This window comes from Hyperolius riggenbachi, chromosome 3 (genome assembly GCF_040937935.1).
Source record: "Hyperolius riggenbachi isolate aHypRig1 chromosome 3, aHypRig1.pri, whole genome shotgun sequence".
Taxonomy (NCBI): domain Eukaryota; kingdom Metazoa; phylum Chordata; class Amphibia; order Anura; family Hyperoliidae; genus Hyperolius; species Hyperolius riggenbachi.
In genome coordinates, this window is record NC_090648.1 from 189813873 (window position 1) to 189836660 (window position 22788).

Below are 22788 nucleotides of genomic sequence, written 5' to 3' on the forward strand. Positions count from 1 at the left end.
AGTTCTTCAGTGTTGTGGTTCTGCTATGAACTCCCCCTTCCAGGCCCCTATATGCACACTGCCTGTGTATTATTTAGATTAGAGCAGCTTCTCTCTTCTCTCTTATCTTTTACAAGCTGGATAAATCGTCCTCTGAGCTGGCTGGGCTTTCACATACTGAGGAAATTCAGACAAGGGCAAAGCTGTTTGCAGGAAGAAAAGAGCAGCTTGAAACTTCAGTGCATGAGAGATGCAGGGGGAAAGAAACACACAATGATCTCTTGAGATTCAAAAGGAAGGCTGTATACAGCCTGATTGTGTATGGATGTATTTTCTATGTGTGGACATACTGTACATCAACCTACTTCCTGTTTTGGTGGCCATTTTGTTTGTTTATAAACAAACTTTTTAAAACTGTTTTTAACCACTTTTAATGCGGCGGGAAGCGGCGAAATTGTGACAGAGGGTAATAGGAGATGTCCCCTAACGCACTGGTATGTTTACTTTTGTACGATTTTAACAATACAGATTCTCTTTAAGTATTCCTTTAAGTAGCTTCTAATGTATTAAAGGATTGTCAATAGCTTATCACAGCTTTTGTAACTCCGTCTGACAGCCCCGTTTCTAAGAGTGGGCGAGGTGGGTGACCACCTCCCTCCCTTTCCTCTGTCCCTCCTTCTGTCCTCCCACAATATGCAGAGCTTGGCTGCAGCGGTTATTTTAGTGGAAACCAGACATCATGCGGCAAAGGTCCACATCCCGCTGGGCTTTTCTATCTCCAGTGCCGCTCATGCTCTAGAATCAGGAGGTAGACCATGAGCTACACTGGAGACAGATAAGCCTGACATGGACTTCTATTGTATGACAGGGGAGGTGCTTCCTTTGTAATAACTGCTGCACCGAAGCTCTGCATATTGGGGGAGGGGAAAGGCAGATGGGGGTCCGAGGAGAGGAAAGGAGCAGCTGGGCCCCCAGTGCCACTGACACAATTATCTGGTCATTCATACTTGGGGCAGGGTGTACATGTGGCTCCCCATAAGGGAACACCTTGCTACCTATACTGGAGGCACTCATGGGGAGGTTACCTATACTTGGGACACATCTGGGGGGAGGCTACATGTGGCTACCTATAAGGGGACAGGGCCGCCTTACGGACATCACAGGGGAGGCTGCTGTATGGGGCCCTAGTGAATCTGGGGCCAAGTGAACAGTGCCATACATGGGCTGCCCATTAATGTGATGAGAGGTGTCAGAAGGCTCACCCAGGAATTACCTTAGTCAGAGATTAAAGTAAACCTGAGACGAATGGGAGAAAATGATTTTTACCTACCTGGGGATCCTTCCAGCCCCCTGTAGTCCGTCAGTGCCCTCAAAACCCTTCCGGTTCAATCCCCTGTGCTCTTATGAAGTTCACACAATCCAGCTGGGTTGTGGGCCACTGAGCATGCCCTGTTCAGGGCTATGTGTCTCCTCCATCATGCTCCCATAGCTGGGAGAGTTCTGTGCAAGCGCAGTTACAGCCTTAAAGGGACTCCGAGCAGTGCAGAAACTATGGAAAGATGCATATCATTTTAAAGCTCTCTTTCTCCTGTTTCCAAGGATGTATAAACCGCAGCCCTACGCCTTTTAGTTTTCGCTATTTTCGCGATTTCAATCGCGAAAATAAAGAAAACTAAAAGGCGTAGGGCGACGATTTAGGTGTCGCCAGAAAGAGGAGAAAGAGAGCTTTAAAATGATATCCATCTTTCCATAGTTACATTGTATTACACAGGCCGACTTTTTCTGCTGAATGGAGCTGCTGACACTGGGGAAAGTGTCGTCCTGTGTAATACAAGTAACTATGGAAAGATGGATATCATTTTAAAGCTCTCTTTCTCCTCTTTCTGGCGACACCTAAATCGTCGCCCTACGCCTTTTAGTTTTCTTTATTTTCGTGATTGAAATCGTGGCCGCTGCAATTTCAATCGTGAAAATAGCGAAAACTAAAAGGCGTAGGACAGCGGTTTATATATCATTGGAAAGAGGCGAAAGAGAGCTTTAAAATGATATGCATCTTTCCATAGTTTCTGCACTGCTCGGAGTCCCTTTAAGCTGAGCATATGCTGAACGCTCCCAGCCATGGGTGCACGTGAAAAGCAGACACATAGATGTTAGTGTTTTCAGGCCTTCAAAGATAATGATTTTCGATATAGGGGCAGAGTGGAGTGAGGGAGGCCCAGTAGGTTTACCCAGTATGGGGCCCAAAAATGTCTGATGGTGGCCCATATGGGGGCGGGCTACCTATAATGGTCCTCCTGGCGTTATTTTTACACCCTCGCCCTGGGAGTTCTAATGCCTAGAAACTGCCCTGCTGTCATTCCCAGACAGCTTAAGGTGACAGTTCTGCAACATCTACCACATAACTAGGCACGCTATTTTTTGTTGTTGTTGTTTTTTACGGAGTACTAGTTCTAAGTTATAGATCGGGAATAGAATTATCTAAATTAAATGTGTTATGATCAGCTAAAGCTATGTGTAAAGGTTTAGCTATTTAGCAACAACAATGTTATATTGTGAATACTATATGCAATGTTCTACGTTGTTCTTTATTTGTATTTTTCACCGAATGTTTGATGTTCTACCGGAAATTCTACCAGTACAATATAACGCATACTGTATGTTGTAATTGTCTTCTAACAAGTACCAATAAATTCAATGTGTTAAACATTAAACATCCACAAGAGGGAGTACGGTATAATCTATAATTGTTTTACTATGGAGTGAACAGACACAGTTTATGCCTCCAGGTTACAAACTGTCCTCAAAACAAGTAATAATGCTTTGTGGCTTGTTGAGAGGAGGGTTATGCTGCCTTCTGCAGAAACTTTTCACTGCTCTGCACTTCCTTAGCAGTTTGTCAGCTTTGCTATATGATTGATGGACTGTATTCTCTTCTGTGAATAGTATAGATATAATGCTGAGTAAACATTTAATTACATACGAAAGCCATTCCAGGTATGAGAAAACCCAGACTGCAAACTCACAGGTGTGTGATCATGTCTCCATAGATTATAAGTAATACAGCCAGTAAGCAGTCCTACAGATCACAGATAATCTGACCATTTTATCTTATAAATCAAACAATGCAACTCAGCAGCTACCCAGTAGAGGTGTACAGGTCCGCCGCTAGATACAAGCATGAGAGTGACCATATTTTTGTGGGTCCAACCTGGGACGGGGGGGGGGGGGGGGGGGGGGGCGAAAAGTGGGAAGGAGTGAGGAGCACGCAGCGGCGAAGACTGGGGGAGGGGGGCTGCGCCGCGCCGAAAAAATGGGCGTGGCCATGACATTGTATGGGCGGAGCTAACGTAATGATGTAACAGCGAGGCATAAGAAAGCAGTGTTTACGCCATGATGTGGACAAACGAGACTTTGTATCATGGGTGTGCAGAAACTGTGTGATGCTAATAGTATACCGTAACCACAAAGCAGCAAACATAGCCATCTATGACCATTAAATAATAAATGCAGTAACAGTTACCCCGGACACCAGAAAATAAACGCAATAGGCAACATGTCAGTATAAAATAAATGCAATGCGGGCAAACATGTCAGTACAAAATAAACGCAATGCGGGCAACATGTCAGTACAAAATAAACGCACTGCGGGCAAACATTTCACCAGAAAAGAAACGCACTGCGGCCAAACATTTCACCAGAAAAGAAACAATGCGGGCAAACATTTCACCTGGAAAAGAAACAATGCGGGCAAACATTTCACCAGAAAAGAAACAATGCGGGCAAACATTTCACCTGGAAAAGAAACAATGCGGGCAAACATTTCACCTGGAAAAGAAACAATGCGGGCAAACATTTCACCTGGAAAAGAAACAATGCGGGCAAACATTTCACCTGGAAAAGAAACAATGCGGGCAAACATTTCACCTGGAAAAGAAAGCATTTACTCACCTGGCAGAAGTGTCCGGCCTCTGGCGCGCTGCTCCGTCCCGGGACCGTCTTCCTCCTCCTGCTCTTCTCTCCCGCGCTGACAGGGCTACGGCAAGATGGCGCCCGAAGCCCTGTACTAGTGACACAAATAGGTCTCCAGTACAGGGCTCCGGCAGCCATCTTGCCGTAGCCCTGCTCGCCTGCCGGTGTCGGAAACAGACACCGGAAGAGGAGGCTGGAGCGGGGCTGCGGGCAATGAACTGGCACGGCGTCTATAGACGCCGCTGCCAGTTCATTGAGGAGAGAGTGGCCAGAGTCCCGAGGCCGGGACGTCCCGCTGCTGAAAGCGGGACGTTTCCCGGGACCTCATTAAGCCTGGGACAGCGGACCCCGAATCCGGGACGTGTCCCGGGCAATCTGGGACGTCTGGTCACTCTAAAGCATCCCATGTGGTGGCTTATGACCTCCCCATCTGCGTAGACCTCCCATGCTGTGCTACCCTGTGCTGTACCTGCAGGGAAGCTCCGCGCCCCCTTAATTTTACTAACTACACTGGGCTGGTGCGGGGCTAATATATGAACAAAAGAGACAATGACGACAGACGCAGACTGCCAGTCTTGGGTGGGAACAAATACATGAGTGGGGAAAGGGTTAAAGGACACCTTAAGTGAGTGGAATATTGAGGCTGCCATATGTATTCCATTGTAAACAATACCAGTTGTCTGGCATCCTGCTGATCTTTCATGCATTAGTAGTGTCTGTCTAAATCGCACACCTGAAACAGGCATGGAGCTATTGTTTATTAGGAAAAATATATGTCAGCCTCCATATCTTTCTCACTTCAGTTATCCCTTAATGAGTTATTGTTTTGTTTATTGCTTGGGTGACAGAGAACAGCAGAGGTCATGTGACTACCACTATTTAGAGCTAACTTAAAAGTATTTATGGCCATTTTAACACTTTCAATTTTGTTTTGATAACCTGGTAGTGCCTGGAGAGGGGTTTTAACATGCTGCCTGAATTGACATAGTTAATCCTTAATGGCCCATACTCACGGGCTACAATTGTCGCCGCAACACGCGGCGCGCGCGTGTTGCGGCCACAGGTCGCCCGTGAGTATGAGACGCAGCACGGGCGCGCACCCCGAACCATCGCTTGCCGCTGCTGTCGCCGGGTGATTGGCGCGGTCAATCGTCTGGCGACAGTTGCCGCCGCAACTTCGCCGCAACTGTCGCTAGTCCGCGTGAGTATGCGGACTAGCGACAGCAACCTCTATCCAGAACACGGAGCTTCCGGCGGCGGGGGAGGAACGTCGGCGACAGCTTCCGTCGCACAGCTGATCCCTCTTCCGCGTGTGCACGCGGAGGGACCTGGTGACGAGCTGTCGCCGGCCCGTCGCACACACGCTCACGTGTGCTAGCGACAGGCCACAAATGTAGCCCGTGAGTATGGGCCATTAGTCATGCATGGAAAACACCCAGCCACCTGCTAAATAGCTGATCTGAATGATTCAGTAATACTGGATGAGATTAATATTGGTGACTATGTGTGTATGCAAAAATGTATGTGGAAATATAGCACAAGACCTTGCATGAATGCGTTAGTGAAGCATAAGTTAACTATAGGAGTAATAGTGTGGGATAAAACATGTCAAAATATTATTGATTTAACCACATTGTCTGAAATAAAAGGATAGCAAAATATTACACTGCATCAGAAAACACAGAAAAAAGAAATATAATTCTGGCAAATGCAATACTAACTGTGAAAAACTAAGACCTACCAGGCATTCTTCATCTAGTAGTTCCAATATACCCATCTTTGCTTCAATAAGGTCAATAACTGGCTGATTATCATAAAAGTCTATGAGAGTCCATGGGATGTCTTCCTTCATGTATTCCTCTTGCTCAAGTTTGAAGACATGCTGAGATAAAGATTTCAAATAATCATTAGATATACAAGGAAGAGTACCCAACATGAGGGAATATAACACGAATGGCCTTTGTTGTGGCCTAGTTCAATATAGAGATGCAAGAAACCCAGTTAAAGCATCACAGGGCCAAGAAAAGTGGAGCAAATAACCAATCATGTTTCAGCTGTTGAATGTAACATCACAAACAACAACAATGAAACATTTGTAAAGTGATTTTCTCCCATAGGACCCAAAGCGCATAAACTTTTCAGTTTTGATTTAAATGTCTCCAGGGTAGGAGCTGTCTTGATTAAGTTTGGCAAGGCATCCCAGAGGGTAGGGGGAGTATGACAGAAAGCTCTGGCTCCAAAGGTTTACAGTTGGACTCTGGAGATGGTCAAGTTATTGGCTCCTTTTGATCTGAGGTTGTGGGATGCATTTGCAACAAATCCTTCAGGTATCCGGGTCCTAGGTCGTGTAGGGATTTGAATGTTAGCATGCCAATTTTGCCTGTCTTGGCCGACCAAGTATGAATTTAAAAAAAAAGTGATTTATACATTGTTTAACCTCCCTGTCGGTCTATTAAAAACCGTCAGGGGGCAGCGCAGCCATTTTTTTTTTAAATCATGTAGGGCTCGCTACATGGTAGCCGCTGTGCAGCGGCATCCCCCTACCCTCTTCGATCACCTCCGGCGATCAGGAAATCCCATTGGCGACGGGGCGGGATGACGTCACCAACGTCGTGACGTCATTGGGAGTCCCGATCCACTCCTCAGCGCTGCCTGGCGCTTATAGGCCAGGCTGCGCAAGGGGTCTGGGGCGGGGGGGGGCGAATCGGCACGGGGCAGCGGCGATCGGTGTGCTCACGCAGCTAGCAAAGTGCAGCAAAAAAAAATTGTGCAAATCGGCCCAGCAGGGGCCCAGTTCGGGGTTACCGCCAGGAAGGTTAAATCAGGAATTTTCTTTATTATGCATGTATGGATGAGCCTTTAGCATTTCTTGTAATATGTAGTGGTACAACTTTCTTAAAATGAGCTGAAAGGTTATCTTGGTAATGGCTAAGGGATTACTATGGTTAAAGTGTAAAGTAGCGTGGTGCCATAGATCTAGAGTACGATAGTAAACCTGCACGACCTGTTCATCAGCTTTGTCAGTAGTATGCCAGTGTCATGCCGGCTGCTATTTCTTTGCAGTTACAAGCAATTAATGTGCTGACACATTCCCTTGTGTAAACAGTGCATGGAATGACAGCAACAGGGCGTTCATATATAAAGTGCTCCGAAAAGTATTCGCACAGCTCACTGTAAGTTAAAGGGGATTTATAGTGGTTTAAATTAATTTTATACACTAATAAAATATTTTTGTTGATACTGTAATAATATAATCAGGTAAATATTACTGAAATTATTATTGTTGATTTAAATAACATTACTGACTCTAGTTGATTTGTGCAAACTAAAATACATACACACATGGGCACATATCAAAAGCATAATAAACAACAGAATATGACAATAAATAATACAGACAGCTGTAAAACAAAACATGTAGTTTGTCAGAAACAAAAGGGAGCCCTTATAACCTAGAAAGGAAGAAGGATGAGTAGGCACAATAAGGGGCTACCCATGGTCTACTCCCCACCCTGAGAGAAAGATGACCGACAACCTGCTAGCACTAGTAGTGGTATAACTGATTCACAATCATCGGTTTCCTGTTAAAATATGATTAACATTGGTAGGTGCATGAGGATAGATAGATAGATAGATAGATAGATAGAGAGAGAGAGAGAGAGAGAGAGAGAGAGATAGATAGATAGATAGATAGATAGATAGATAGATAGACACTAACTGATTATTTTGAAATTGGATAGTTAACTGGTTGACAGATCAGATCTTTAATGACCCATGTATTCACTGGCTTGTCTTTCACTCTAGCATTTCCACAGTTACCAGGGGAAGGGAGCCCTGAGACTGTGGAGGTACTGCGTACTGGAAAGTTTCACAACTAGGGCCCTATGAAGACCGGGGCCAAATTTACCATAAGGCATTGTAAGCACGTGCCTACAGGCTCCTGATGATGGAAAAGTGGCTCACTCCCCTCCCTGAGCGCTTCCCTCCTCCTTCCCTATGCAGAGCCCTGATGAGAGTGTAAATGAGAGGTTACTCCACCTGCTCTCAGCATTCCACTGACGAGATTTCCCTTTGGTCAGGGGCACCTCTAGCTACTTAGTACTGAGGTTCCTCTAGCTACCTAATACTTCGGGCACCTCTAGCTACTTCTGGCTACCTTGTACTAAGGGGCACCTGTAGCTACCAGTGATGGGCAGGGGAAGTAAGGGAGAAGTGACAGCTGGGACAGCCAGCACACTTGTGGTGCAGTTTGGTGGGAGTTTGTAGGTTCATGGAGGGAGAAGTCTATGGTGCCAGAACATCTGTGCCTATAGGCTCCTGTTAGGGAAATGCGAGCCTGATGAAGACCATTCTGGGGTAGCATGTTATTTTTTACACGTATGCAGGAATAAGTAGTCCCACTTCCATATTTCCACAGGACACAGACTTGCACTATCCACAAGGAAACTAAAGTAACTGATGTGAAAGTTAGAGTGGCAAGAATAGTGGTGCCCATTTCTCTGCACTCCAGCGATGCATCTTCCTCACCTCAGTGCTCCATCTCCATAGCTCCAGCGGCATCTTTCATCATCTGAACCTCTGGGTAAGTGATGAGAAACACCTCAGTAACTATAGAGACAGGACTGAGTAGCCTGAAGGGATGATGTGTCCCCGGAGCATACAGAGGTGAGTTACCTTTGCACACCACTCTGCTTGCCACTGTGAATAAGGGGACAGGACACCTTGCTTACTGGAGGGTACACCTGGTTACTTAATACTGAAGGGCTGCTTATGGTTACTTAATACTGGGGCGGCAACCACTGCCTAACTCAATTTGGGGGCAACCTGGTTACTGAACACTGGGAGATATTTCTGACTACCTAATTTCTGACTACTTAATACTTGGGGAAATTCATGGCTCTGCCTAAGGCTCTGGTCTTACACATGCTCTGGATGCATCCTGCTGTTTGCCTTAAAGAACAAGCGACACCCATGCTAACCTAGAAATAAAAAAACTCATATATAAGTAGATAAATACTACTTATACTTACATAACAGATGTATTGTGCTATCCACGTAACGATTCCTGTGAATTTTAAAAAGGAAAAGCAGAGAATCCTACTCTAGGCAGTGGCCATCTTGCCAAGCTTAATGCTGTCATCATATCCTCCCTGACTCTTGTTTCTCCCCCTCCCTTCTCTTGCTCATTGTGTATTTAAGCTCCCCTCCTCCCAGAGTCTTTTTTTATTTACACATCCAATCACTGAGTCACCTCAGCCTTGCTTATAAACACAAGTGATCAGCTAGGCAGGGAAAAAATGGAAGAGGAGGAATGTATTATAGATAAAAAGAAATCCCAGCATTCAAAAGAACTCCCAGCATTCAACTCTTTGGCACTGTTTGGCACTAGGGCCAGTGCTCCTAAAGTATGTAATAACTCCAAACCATAACAGCAGAAAAAGTTTTGAATGCAGGATTAGCATCTTTATCACTTAATACACTCAGACCAGTTGCTGTTGAAATTTGATTTTTATGGTGACAATACAACTTTAACAATAAAGCCTGGAATACTCACCAGGTTAAACTGTTGTTGCAGCTTTTCATTTGCATAGTTTATACAAAACTGTTCAAAACTGTTAACTTCAAATGTTTCAAACCTGCACAAAAGAAATAGCATTTTAAAAACATTGTAGGTAAAAAGCAATACAACATCTTGACATTTGAGAAACTTTGTAAAAACAACTATCAACAACAAGGATTAATAAAAAATAACTAATATGCTACTGTATTTAGCATTTCCCAGGAGGCAGAATTCGTTATACGCAGATCAGAGCTCTTAACATTTCATCGAGTTTACCTACAGCTCTGTTACTTGGAATTAAAAAGCCAAAAATCCCTTCTTCCTGGGGAAGCTAGTCTGCATTTTAGGATAATTTCACTAATCAACAATAGATGTAAATGAAGGTAAATGATGGGAAGGGATTCTCTCTCAGTAGCCTTGTTTCCCTGAAGGCGGAAGACATGTGGTCCCACTCCCATTCAAATGTTAACCAAAAATATATGTGAGCATAACCATCATACCCAGTTTTATAAATAATAAACACTACCCAAATATGGGGGATGTGTTAAAGAGACACCGAAGTGAAAAAAAAATATATGATATAATGATTTGTATGTGTAGTACAGCTAAGAAATAAAACATTAGGAGCAAAGACATACGTCTAATGTTGTTTCCGGTACAGGAAGAGTTAAGAAGCTCCAGTTGCTATCTATGCAAATTGCCATTGAGCTCCACGACTTTCAAAGTCACAGAGAGCTCTGTGTTCTGAAGGTTGTTATCGGAAGTGTCTATCAAAGTATTTTCTTTTTTCTGGGCAGAGAAGAGTTCAAAAGTTCACAGACTGCTCTGTAAAATCATTTAGAATGCTGAGTAGTGTGTAGACTGCACATTTTAGAGAATGATGCAAAGTTATAAAAAAAGCTATATGACTGAAAATAAAAATATGAGAATATTTTCTTTGCTACTGATGTTCTAGTAATTATCCGTACCACACAACTAATTCATTATATCATAATTTTTTTCGCTTTAGTGTTTCTTTAAGGGAATTTGACTCAAACAGACGCTATAATCAATGACCAAAAAAGGTTCTAAGAACGAACCAGAATTCCCAATTCAATAGATATACTGTATTAAACCACTGCATATACTAAAACTGACTCTTTATCGATCATGACTTTTTGATATTTTTTTTTAAAACAACTAAAAACAAGGCGTGTCCACTGTGTCCAGAAACCATCATAATGATGTAAACCCAAGGTACAGCATCAATTAGCTATTTACTATAATCCATAAGTAACAGCTTGCATTGACAGTATTGAAATCATACAAGCTGGATTAGGTACATCCCCCGCATATAATAGTATAAATAATGCAAAGTAGTGTGCGGGAAGAGCTAAATATATAAAAACAGTATGCACAGGATTATAAGCAAAACACGTGTCTCACAATATAAACAATATTGAATTTAAATATACTGCAGTATAAAAGAAAAACGCAAACATGGGTCGCTCAAGAAAGTGCAAGTGCTTCACTTAATAAGAGAAAGATTTTAACATTTTGCATATATTAAAGTGCACGTGCATAATAATCAACAAATCAGAGCGAACCACAGTGAATCTGACTAAAGTCTCCAATAAACACAAACCCTAGTGCAAATGCGATAAATGAAACAATATACTGTATGTTTAACCACTGTGTCCACCCAGCCACAATAAAGGGTTTTTATGCAGCTGATACTGTATGTTTACCAGTGAAAAAATTATTACAGATTATGCAGAGAAAACGTTATCCATGCTGTGAAGTAAAACCTATGAAACTATGAAAAAAATCACAATGCAAATATCTATATGATGAGCAGGATCAAAAAAGTATTAAGGGTCGTGCAAAAAAAAAGAGAGTTACCCCAGGATGCAAATCAGTAGGAGAAGAAGATAGTAGAGAAGCCTTACCATGGTAGAAAGTGTTAGGAATGCTGTGGCCACACCTCGCTAGTTAATGGGGTGTACGTCACAGGGAGATGCAGCTGCATCTCAGGCCTACCTAGGCCCCTAGCTCTACTCTCTACCAGGGTAATGCTCCTCCATTGTCTCCTACTTCTCCTATTGATTTACATCCTTGGGTAAAACTCTCTTTATTGCACAACCTTTTTTTGGTCTGAGTAGATTCTACTTACCCATAAATATCAAGCACCCCAATAAATGTATGCTGTTTTCCTGGGAACTGCAAAGCTTTATTGATTTTTTCAATCACAAAGTCAAAGAGGTGAGAATAGATCTTCTTAGCCAGAGCATCCCTCCCATAGTCTGCCTGATGTTTGGTCATGGGCTTCACCACAGAGTCCGATGTGGTAACTATTTTCCTATTGCACAGCCATAAAGCCACTTTATCTGCCTCAAGCTCCATCAGCTTGCAAAATATCTGCAGGTGTTCATCATTTTTCTGCAAAGGCAAATTAAAGCACATTGGAATTAAACAGTCAATAAAAACATCTTTGTAAACTCATTGCCAATAACAGCTACAATATTTGACCTAAATTCCATATCAACTATATAACTAGTTATTCAGATATTGCAACTGAGATAATGTTAGGGTCACCAAGATGTGGTACAGGCCCGCATTTTACTTACAGCAGCACACTAATCATTTGGATAATTAATCAAAGATAAATACAATACAATAACATTTCTATAGCGCTTTTCTCCCATAGGACTCAAAGCGCTTAGGCTCTCTCAGATTCAGTAATTGGTAGTAGGATGAAGTATTCACACAACAAAAGTTATATTTCTGCAAATGCCAAACTGAACAGGTGGGTTTTCAGTCTGGATTTAATCACGTCCAGGGATGGAGCTGTCCTGATCTGTTGAGGTAAGGAGTTCCAAAAAGTAGGGGCAGCATGACAGAAGGCTCTGGGACCAAAAGTTTCCAAGTGGACTCTGGGTATGACTAGATTATTAGAACCTGTGGATCTGAGAATGCGGGGATTGCTACGCAGCTGCAACATATCTTTCATGTATCCAGGGCCCAGATTATTCAGGGATTTAAATGTCAGTAGGCCGATCTTGAATAGGACCCTCCATTCTATAGGTAGCCAGTGAAGGGAGTGCAGGACTCGCGTTATGTGGCAGTGATGGGGTTGGTTGGTTAGCAGTCTGGCAGCAGTATTCTGTATCAGCTGTAGGCGGTACAAGACCTTTTTTGGAAGGCCAGTGTAGAGAGCATTGCAGTAGTCCAGTCGGGAGGTAATGGAGGCGTGGACTAAGGTTGGCAGATCTTCTGGGGGATGAGGTGCTTGATTTTTGCGATGTTCTTAAAGTGAACCTCCGGACTAAAAATCGACTCAGCAGCACTGAAAAGGCCTGGTGTTTCTTTAACAGTTTCACAGCATCAGAACTTTGTTTCTCTTATACAAGCCTCATTTTTAGCTGCACAGAAGAAAACTGCCCGGGCTTTTTTCCCCTGATGCTGTGCAAAGCATGATGGGATTTCTGATTTTGTTGTTCTCGTTCTGCTGTTTTGGTGCAATTTTTTTTTTTTTTACATTTTGAATTTGACATTTGAAGCCTAGCGTGTGCAGTTGGGAGGGGTGATCAGGACACAGGACAGTTGGAACTGTGTCTCCTGCTCCTTGTCACCCCCTTTAACCAAAAAGATGGCTGCCCCCGTGACAAAGATGGCTGAGGGGTTGATCGGGACTCCCAATGACGTCACGACATCGATGACGTCATGCCGCCCGTCACCATGGCGACGGGGGAAGCCCTCCAGGAAATCCCGTTCTTTGAAGAGGGCGGGGGGATGCCGGGGGTTAAGGTGGTTAAGGTGAAAATAGGAGGATTTCACCACAGCAGAGATGTCAGTTCTGAAGTTTAAATCCCCATCAATTAGAACTCCTAGGCTACGCACATGATCAGAGCTGCGTAGATCCGTGCCTCCTATTCCCAGTGGTGAAGAGTGCAAGTTCAGTTGTTTTGTTGTCATGCGCTGCCCTCCGATCAGAAGGACTTCAGTTTTGTCTGCATTTAGTTTCAGCCAGTTGTCATTCATCCATTACTAAATAAAATAGAAATCTCATTTCTCTGCACAGCACAGTTTTGTAATACATAGTGTGCTTCCAGTGATAGGGTTCTATGGTCACTTTCTGCAAGGAGTTTGTATACTCATGGGTGATCACCAAGCGTATTATAGTCTTCCCCAATTTGGCAGGAACATAAGAATATGAATCACTTTAAATTGCACAGTGTTTTCTGTAAACTGGTGCTGATAAAGTGTCAATTCCCTATATGTATGTAAATTAAAGTAATACCAGACACCAATCCAGAAAACACTGCTGCACTCTCTGGCTCCTCATCCAATGAGCCAGCAGCCATCCAATGAGCCAGCAGCCATCCAATGAGCCAGCAGGTGACACAGAACACCCCAACAGTGGTGGGACCAGCCTGACTATACAATGTGGAAAACATGTGTGAATCACAAGAGTAGTGATAGTCATGTCTAGGAGAACTCATGGAGAAGCATGTGATCAGTTTGGTCAGGTGACAGATATGCAAGTCTCTGATTTGCTAGTAATGAGCATGTGTAGGATGTGATCACAGCAAATCAGAGATCTGCAAATATATCAGATGATCAAACAAATCACATCCTTCTCCATAAGTTCATGACCATCACTACACAAGAGTAGCTGTACAGCATAACAAATCCAATCTTTTGGCTGGTAAATCATTCCACATAAAGAGTATCACTTCCATCTCTGTATTAAGATACTTGAATGCCTATCTGTTTAAAATGGATGATGAACGCTCAGCATAAGTGAGACAAAATGGGAAACAGCATCTCTAAACAAACACATCATTATCAATAGCTTTTCTGGATATCTGATGATGATGATGATTATTCGTATTTATTTACAGTATATAGCTTTGACATCTTTCAAAGCTGTTTACAGAGTATACACTCTTGTCATAACTGTCCCTCAGAAAAGCTCACAATCTAATCTCTACCATAGTCCTAGTGTCATGCTTCTGATATAGTCTAAGACCAGTTTTGGGGGGAGCCAATTAACTTACAAGTATGTTTGTGGGATGTGGAAGGAAACTGGAGTGCCTGGAGGAAACCCATATAAATAGAGGGAGAACATACAAACTCCACGTAGACAGTGTCCTGACTCATATTTGAACCAGGTGTTCATAGTGCTTGACACACTATGGCACTCAAACATTACTATAAATGGTTTAAAAAGAGTCTTAAAACATTTTAATAATCATTTTTAGCAGCAGAAAAATCTATAACAGGTTAGATTTTCTTACGTTGACTGATGACCTGTCATCGCTAACACGATTTATCTGCACATTTCCCAGATGCAGGACTGCCGACAAAACCTTGAAAATATCCATCTGAAAGTCAACATTGAAACCTAAACATTGTGCCGATTGCCACAAGAAGAGAAGGGAATTTAAATTATTCTGGTAACAAATTACATGTTTTTTTCTTATTTTTGGGGGAAAATAGCTTCCTACATATAGCAAAGGAATGACCAAAACATAAAATATGAATCATGCATTTGAGAAATAATTACAAAAATACAAATTAATAAAACACAAAATAGTCTGAAGAAGGCTAATTAGCCGAAAGCTTACTCAAATGGTATCATTCTGATTCAAAACTTCCTGCTTGTTCAATAAAAGCTGTTAAAGTGTACCAGATATCAAAAAAATCTAAAGAATCGATACTTACCCGGGGCTTCCTCCAGCCCCATAAGCCTCACGGTCCTCCAGCGGTCTGCAGTTCAGCCGCGATCAGCCCCGGTAACTGGCTCAGTCGCGTCAGTCCGGGTCTACTGCGCATGCGCAGATGACCCAGACTGGATCCGAGTGAGTCTGTTACCGGGGCTGATCGCGGCTGAACGGCAGACTGCGGGAGGACGGCAATGGGCTCACACGTGCTTATGGGGCTGGAGGAAGTCCAGGGTAAGTATTGATGCTTTAGAGTTTTTGATCTCTGGTACACTTTAAGGGATGTATAGAGCTTTTAGCACATTTGTCTGTTGATTCGGAGCCTTTTTTTCACTGTCTACATTATAGCATTACCCACTGTATAGTCTAAATTGCTTGGCTATTCAACCCTCTCCTGCCATGCTAACCCTGCTATATGTTAATAGAGCCCTGCTTCAATAGACATTTCTCCTGAGTTTACTCAACAGACAGGTGTTCTCATATTATCTGCAGAATGCATTTGACTGGCAATATTCAAAGTAGGTTGGAAGTAGAAAGTAGGCTGCCCCCACCAAAAAAGTGTGACGTGCTTGAGGTTGTTGTCCCTCAGCCCTGAGGAGCAGAAAGTATGCCGATAGAAAGTATGTGGTATAACAACAGAGGCGCCAAGTAGAGTAAAATTAGTTAAAATTGTTAAAAAGGGGGAAGTGGGTGGACTCACCTCCCTTCTGAAAAAATGGCCAGACAACGGGCAGGTTACTTCAAGTTTAAAGTAACATTTATTATGAGCTCCAAAAGTGCAACGGGTAACAGTCCCGCTTCTTCAGGCAAACAATTTTTGGAGGGAGCAAAGTCGGGTCAAGAGCCAGATATAGCGCCTCTGTAGACAGAGGCGCTATATCTGTAGACAGAGGCGCTATATCTGGCTCTTGACCCGACTTTGCTCCCTCCAAAAATTGTTTGCCTGAAGAAGCGGGACTGTTACCCGTGAAACGCGTTGCACTTTTGGAGCTCATAATAAATGTTACTTTAAACTTGAAGTAACCTGCCCGTTGTCTGGCCATTTTTTCAGAAGGGAGGTGAGTCCACCCACTTCCCCCTTTTTAACAATTTTAACAAATTTTACTCTACTTGGCGCCTCTGTTGTTATACCACATAACTGTTTAGTCCACCCTTGGTGGAGGGGTGTATCCCCATTTCCTTCTATCTACAGAGAGCGACTTCTTAACCCTGAGCGGGGTCAGGTTACAATTCTCCCCGCCTGCTTATCCAGTGGTTGCCTTGGAGGCGACCCGTCCTTGTGAGTATAACCATTGTGTGTGTTTGCATCAGACATCACCTCATTAACATACTACACCATATTGGCCCTCGGTTCTCCCCCTTTCTTTCAAGCCGATAGAAAGTAGGACCCAGCACCGTCTTCACGTCTTCAACATCCAATATACTTCTTTAATTTCATCATCTCCAACGTTTCAATTATAAATTACATAAGAGCTAGCATCTGCGACGTTTCGAGAGACGCCAACTCTCTTTATCAAGCAAATCAGCTCTCTGATATTACAACAGGTATACAAAGCCTTTTATACAAGACCGTTTGAACGGGAGCCAATCAAAACGCCTGTGCGCCGCCCAATAAGACAAGCCCCCAGAGTCTGAAAACGCATTGCATGCCAATATATCAGTCCTGATGGGGATCTCTACAACCTTTGTATGTGCCAATCGCTGGCCAATAGAGGAAAAAAATCAGATCAATGAGGAACAGGGCTTGTTGTGAACAAAACCCGGAAGTGCCACACATCACATCAAGTGACGTCTATACATCACCAGGAAGCAAGCCCGAGAGCGACGCATATCACAATCGCCGCCTAGACCAGACCTGATGGGGAACTGAACGTTCCACCAACAGGCCGCCCGTCTTCGCATAGCTGTTCACAACAAATGCCACAACCTCACATAGAGGGTATGACATGCCCCTTCAAAACTGATTGGTGGGCTTGTCTTATTGGTCAGTGCACCGGTGCCTAGGCATTTTGATTGGCTCCCGTTGAAGCAGTCTTGCATAAAAGGCTTTGTATACTTGTTGTAATGTCAAAGAGATTGTTAGCTTGAAAATGAGAGGAGGCTCCTCTTTAAATGTTGCAATGATAGCTCCTATGTAATTGTAACTGAATCATTGAAGATGATGGAAGAAAAAGTGTACAGGGTATATAGGAAATTGAAAGCGGTGCTGGGTCCTTCTTTTTATCGGCCTATATTTAGGCTGCTTTCACAGTGAGACGTTACAGGTGCACGTTAGTACAGCCTGTAACGCAGCCCCACCGCACAGTAATGAAAAATCAATGGGCTGTTCACAGTGCCCACGTTGCGTTACATTGTAACACAGCACATCCGTTGAGAGTGCTGCATGCTGTGCGTTATGCGCGGCTAAGCTGCGTTAGACTGCGCACATGCTCAGTAGTGTTTGGGAGGAGTGGAGAGCGGCCAGGCACATGGCTAATTAATATTCACTGCACAGTGTGACGTGCAGTGTTTACTTCCTGGAGCGGCCGCTCTGTGCGGCGATTGGTCGGGCGGGACCACGTAATGCCGCATGCGTCCAAGAGTACGCATCACGGACGCCAGATTGAGCTGCACAACGCGGCTCACTTTGACGTCCACATCAGAGAGCACCAGGCGTTACGTTAGGGGCACGTTATGTGCCCTATAACGTCCCCTAAACGCAACGTCCTGGTGTGTAAGTAGCCTCAAAGTAGTTAAAAAAATATCTGACTTAAGTCAATGTGAAACAATGTGTTTTGGGTGCTTTTTTTGCTTGTTGGGAGCTTAAAGAGACTCTGTAACTTCAAAAAGATCCCCTGGGGGGTACTCACCTCGGGTGGGGGAAGCCTCCGGATCCTAATGAGGCTTCCCACGCCGTCCTCCGTCCCACGGGGGTCTCGCTGCAGCCCTCTGAACAGCCGGCGACAGGCCCGACTGTAATTTCAATATTTACCTTTGCTGGCTCCAGCGGGGGCGCTGTGGCTGCTTTCGGCTCAGAAATAGACGGAAATACCCGATCTCCATCGGGTCCGCTCTACTGCGCAGGCGCCGGAGACTTGCGCCTGCGCAGTACAGCGGACCCGACGGCGATCGGGTATTTCCGCCTACTTCGGAGCCGACAGCCGTCAGAGCGCCTGCGCGGGAGCCAGGAAGGTAAATATTACGTCACGGCTGTACGGAGGGCTGCAGCAAGACCCCCGTGGGACAGAGGATGGCGTGGGAAGCCTCATTAGGATCCTGAGGCTTCCCCCACCCGAGGTGAGTACCCCCCAGGGGACGTTTTGTCGTTACAGTTCCTCTTTAAAGGATGCCTGAACTGAAAAAAAAAGTTACATACAGTAGTAGTCAGCTGCTTGTGCACAGCTTTTACTACTAGGCATGTGCAACTTTTTTGGGCATGCCAGAAGAAACGTTCTGTAAGTCGACTAGGCATAGAGGGACCCTGCGCTGGAAAGATGGGCTGCAAAAGGGCCTTCCACATTTCCCCATTACTGAGGTAAGTATGTAACTTTTTTTCCAGGCCAGTTCAGCTATACATTGAATGGTAAATTATTGATGAGGTGAAAAACATCTGAGAAAACGTGAATGAATTAGGGTCATGGTCTTCTCCTGCCTGCTTTCCATATTGCTGCAGGGCGGGTACTCCTTTCTGGTGTGAACAAACTACACAAAGCAGAAGTTTTCAGACACCAAAGCCTACAAACACTGAAAGAGAAATTCTAGTGTATTTAACTAGACTAAGAAGGTGCTTAAACTCCACACAGTCATTTTTAAGGCACTTGTTTTTTATTTAACTGAGGAAGCAGGTAACGACCCGCGAAACGCGTTGTCACCTACTAATTGTGAGACAGACGTCAGACGTCACACAAGGTCACGTTACTAGGCAACCATGTGGCGTGCTTGTATGGTGAACAGAGGAATCTCGTAGGCAGCAGAGGACAAGCGGAGGCTGCATACCTTTACCGCTGCACACCTGATGCACTGGGCACCGGCGCACGGGGGGGGGGGGGGGGGGAATTGGAGACAAGTATCAGATTCGATCAGAGAGAGATTTGTCGCTTGGTCGAATCTGCCCATCATTGCTAGATGTATGGGTACCTTAAGGGAAGTTAGTAGGTGATGTACAAGGGGATAGTCAATAACTGGTCAGTGTCCTAAATCCTAGTTTCTCAAAACATAATACACGTACTTCAGGGGGTACTTTAGTAGGTTTTAGGGGGTTCTTGTCATAGTGAATCAATTATCTATGGTTTTGAGATTTAAAAAAATGATAAACCATTTGTAAATCAACACAAAAGAGTCTTTCAATTAATTAAGAGCATCAACGAATGTTTGAAAAGCATTTATACACAATTATAAAGTACTCCTAAGCAATAAGTATGCATTTAGGGGGAATTGAGATGATGTTACTTGGCCAACACAGTCATTAAGAAAGGGATACATGCTGTAATGTTAAGAAACACTGTCCTAAATGATTTGCTTGCCTGTAGAGGTAAGATTTTAAGTTGCGGGATGGTTGAGTGATGAATAGGTTGTATAAAGGCGTTCCAGAGGTGGGGGAAAAATTGAGAAAAGTCTTGTATGCAAGAATGAAAGTGACCAGAGAGGATAAGGGGAGAATACTGGTAGCATATTGGAAGCTGAGATTAGGGTTGTATATTGGGACACTACAGTTAAGTAAGGTGGATCCAATCTGTATAGAACTTTATATATATATGATAATTCCTTAAATAGACACCTGAACAGGTCCTGAACATACACTAATCAAGGAATTTATACATAGATAAAACAAGTTATATCACTGAAACAAACAAAGAAATTTAATGGTTAAATACGACTTGAAATATTGCATTGCCTTTATGATTTTATCTCAGCAATATTTAGAAATAAAACCTTAGGTCATGAATATGAAAATTCGTTTTCAAGATTACCAGTTAATAAAGATAATAAATTATACATTTTAGCAGTCTGTATAAGTCTTATCAAAATTCACTTACCTAGTAAACTAAAAGTTTTTTGTGTATCTTTCATATCTTTTTTGTCACTGACGCCCTCAATTTCTATGCAGCCACCCATATTTGTGTAGTTAAACTTCTCAGCACTCACTAAAAAAAATACAAAAAATACATCAATACATCTCTAATACCAACATTTATGCTAAAAATCCATCAATCAGATGTTGTTCTACCTACTTAGATGAAGGTGCTTGAATTCAGACTGAGAAGCTGAGGAACAGAGCTGATAAAATATGTGATAATTCCGCTCATTTTCTGACTAAAAGATGGAAACACAATTTTACAACGGGCTTAAAATGAAACAGAAAACTTAGTATGTAAAATAGGTATTTTTGAAAAGACTACGGTAATTTGTAAACACCTGAAATACCACTCGGGACTTCTCAAGTAGATATGTTCTCAGGTTTGCACCAATAATTTGGTATCTCCGGTCAAAACTGATTTCCGTGTATTTTCCAAAACGGCTGCTGTTGTCATTCCGAGTTGTTTTTGCATTCCCAATAGCCTGCAAAAATTACAGTACATTAATAAAAAGTAACGTTATGCTATAGTGAATGAAAAAAAGCAATTACCATATATACTCGCATATAAGCCAACCAGCATATAAGCTGAGGTACCCAATTTTCCCTCAGAATCCAGGAAAATGTGATTGACTCATGTATAAGCCCCCTCCCCAGTATAGCCCCCTCCACAGGTCAGACCACCTCTCCATAGCCAGATGTGCCAGAAGAATGATACAGCTGTGTCTCAAGACATCACTAGATGGCATCATAGATATGAGACACAGCGATTGCCACACAGGAAGAATTCGTGATCATTGCACCCTTGGCAGGTTGCTTGCACACTTTGCTCTACAAGCCATGGGACACACATAATCTTGAGAAGCGCAATCTGCACGCCATGTTGCGGGGGATGGAGGGCACAGACATAGCAGGAAGCCAGCTGGCAAGAGCAGCATCACTAGTGCATGATCCTTACGCTCCTCTGCCAGTAACAAAACATGCTTCACCATCTGTTCTGATCCACTGACTCGGATATAAGCCGAGGGGGTAACTTTTCAGGACATTTTTTGTGCTGAAAAATTAGGCTTATACGCGAGTATATACAGTAACAAGAAAATCACTGGTAAAAAAAAGTACCAGTGAAGTCTTCTGTAATACAGTTAAAATAAAACAGATAATCTACTTAAGCATTATAGAGAATGCTAGGAATACAATAACAAGTGAAATTAGCCTCCATTTTCTATTTTATGAGGTTACCAACCCTATAATGATCTAGCGTGTATAATATATGAATAGTGAAAGCTGCAGAAGTCATAAAATGTAAATCCAGTACTTTACGCTACATTGAATACACTGTACTTAAAATGGCGCATTTGTTAGATAGAAACATACAATGATTTTCCACTTATATATAAAAACCATTTATAACACTAAAAGTAAATGACAAATCCACCTTGCTCTAGGTTACTAGCAGTCCCAGATCTTTATACGTGTAACAGCAAGATTTGCTCTAAACGTCCTACAAAGACCTGTGAATGGAAATGGTAGAAGGCTATAGAGAAGTCAGTACTATCTTTATTGGGGGTTGTATTGGCAGTTGAGGAATCTCCCCAGGAAGGTGGCTACATTCACTCACTCAATGCTCTGTGAACCCTGGCAGCACGGTGGCGTAGTGGTTAGCTCTCTCGCTTGCAGGCTGGGTCCCTGGTTCGAATCACAGCCAGGGCACTATCTGCAAAGAGTTTGTATGTTCTCTCCGTGTCTGTGTGGGTTTCCTCCAGGCACTCCGGTTTCCTCCCACATTCCAAAAACATACGGATAAGTTAATTGGCTCCCCCTAAGAAAAAATTGGCCCTAGACTACAGTACTTACACTACATAATATAGACATATGGCAATGGTAGGGATCAGATTGTGAGCTCCTTTGAGGGACAGTTAGTGACAAGATATATATATACACTGTACTGCGTAATATGTCGGCGCTATATAAATACTAAATAATAATAATAATAACCCTGGATACACAAACAGTCTATATGTAATTTGTCGAGAGGGGAGCAGAGTCAAGGCAATGCAGTTCATATTAATTTCATGAAATAGTGATGTCTGTTCAAACAAATGATACAGATTCAGTGTACAAGTCATACAAGCAGTATGCATCCTACTGTAGATAGAGTGAGAGTAACAGCAGAGGGTGCTGGGAGTGGGGACAGGACGGGAGCCTGATGGCTGTTTCACACTGTGGTGCTTCTTCCAAGGCTGATCCACTGCCATTACTGTTTTTCTCCCGACAAATGACATATAGACTGTTTGTGTATCCAGGGCATGCAGAGCATTGAGTGAGTGAGGGTAGCCATCTTCCCAGTGGAGACCCCTCAGCTGCCATTACAACCCCCAATAAACATACTGCCGACTTCTTTATATCCTACTACTATTTACATTCACAGATCTTTGCAGGTTGCTTAGAGTAAATCTTCAACCACTAAAGGAACTCCAGGCAAGGATGTAATAAAGGACATATTATACTCATATACCTTGATC

The 22788-nt window shown here is 43.3% G+C and overlaps 1 protein-coding gene across 3 annotated transcripts in view; it reads right to left on the bottom strand.

The window, feature by feature from the left end:
• Positions 1–22788, bottom strand: part of MYO5C (myosin VC) — a 163347-nt gene that overhangs the window by 78408 nt on the left and 62151 nt on the right. For 2 of the 3 annotated variants that reach the window (XM_068275459.1, XM_068275458.1), the window contains exons 6-12: positions 20608–20751; positions 20424–20505; positions 20229–20336; positions 14788–14894; positions 11661–11926; positions 9503–9584; positions 5690–5830 (exon numbers count right to left, since the gene is read on the bottom strand). In XM_068275459.1, coding sequence (XP_068131560.1) covers positions 5690–5830; positions 9503–9584; positions 11661–11926; positions 14788–14894; positions 20229–20336; positions 20424–20505; positions 20608–20751 — 930 coding nt within the window. Of the gene's footprint in view, positions 1–5689; positions 5831–9502; positions 9585–11660; positions 11927–14787; positions 14895–20228; positions 20337–20423; positions 20506–20607; positions 20752–22788 lie in introns of those variants that run through there. The other variant, XM_068275460.1, reaches the window with a different exon arrangement.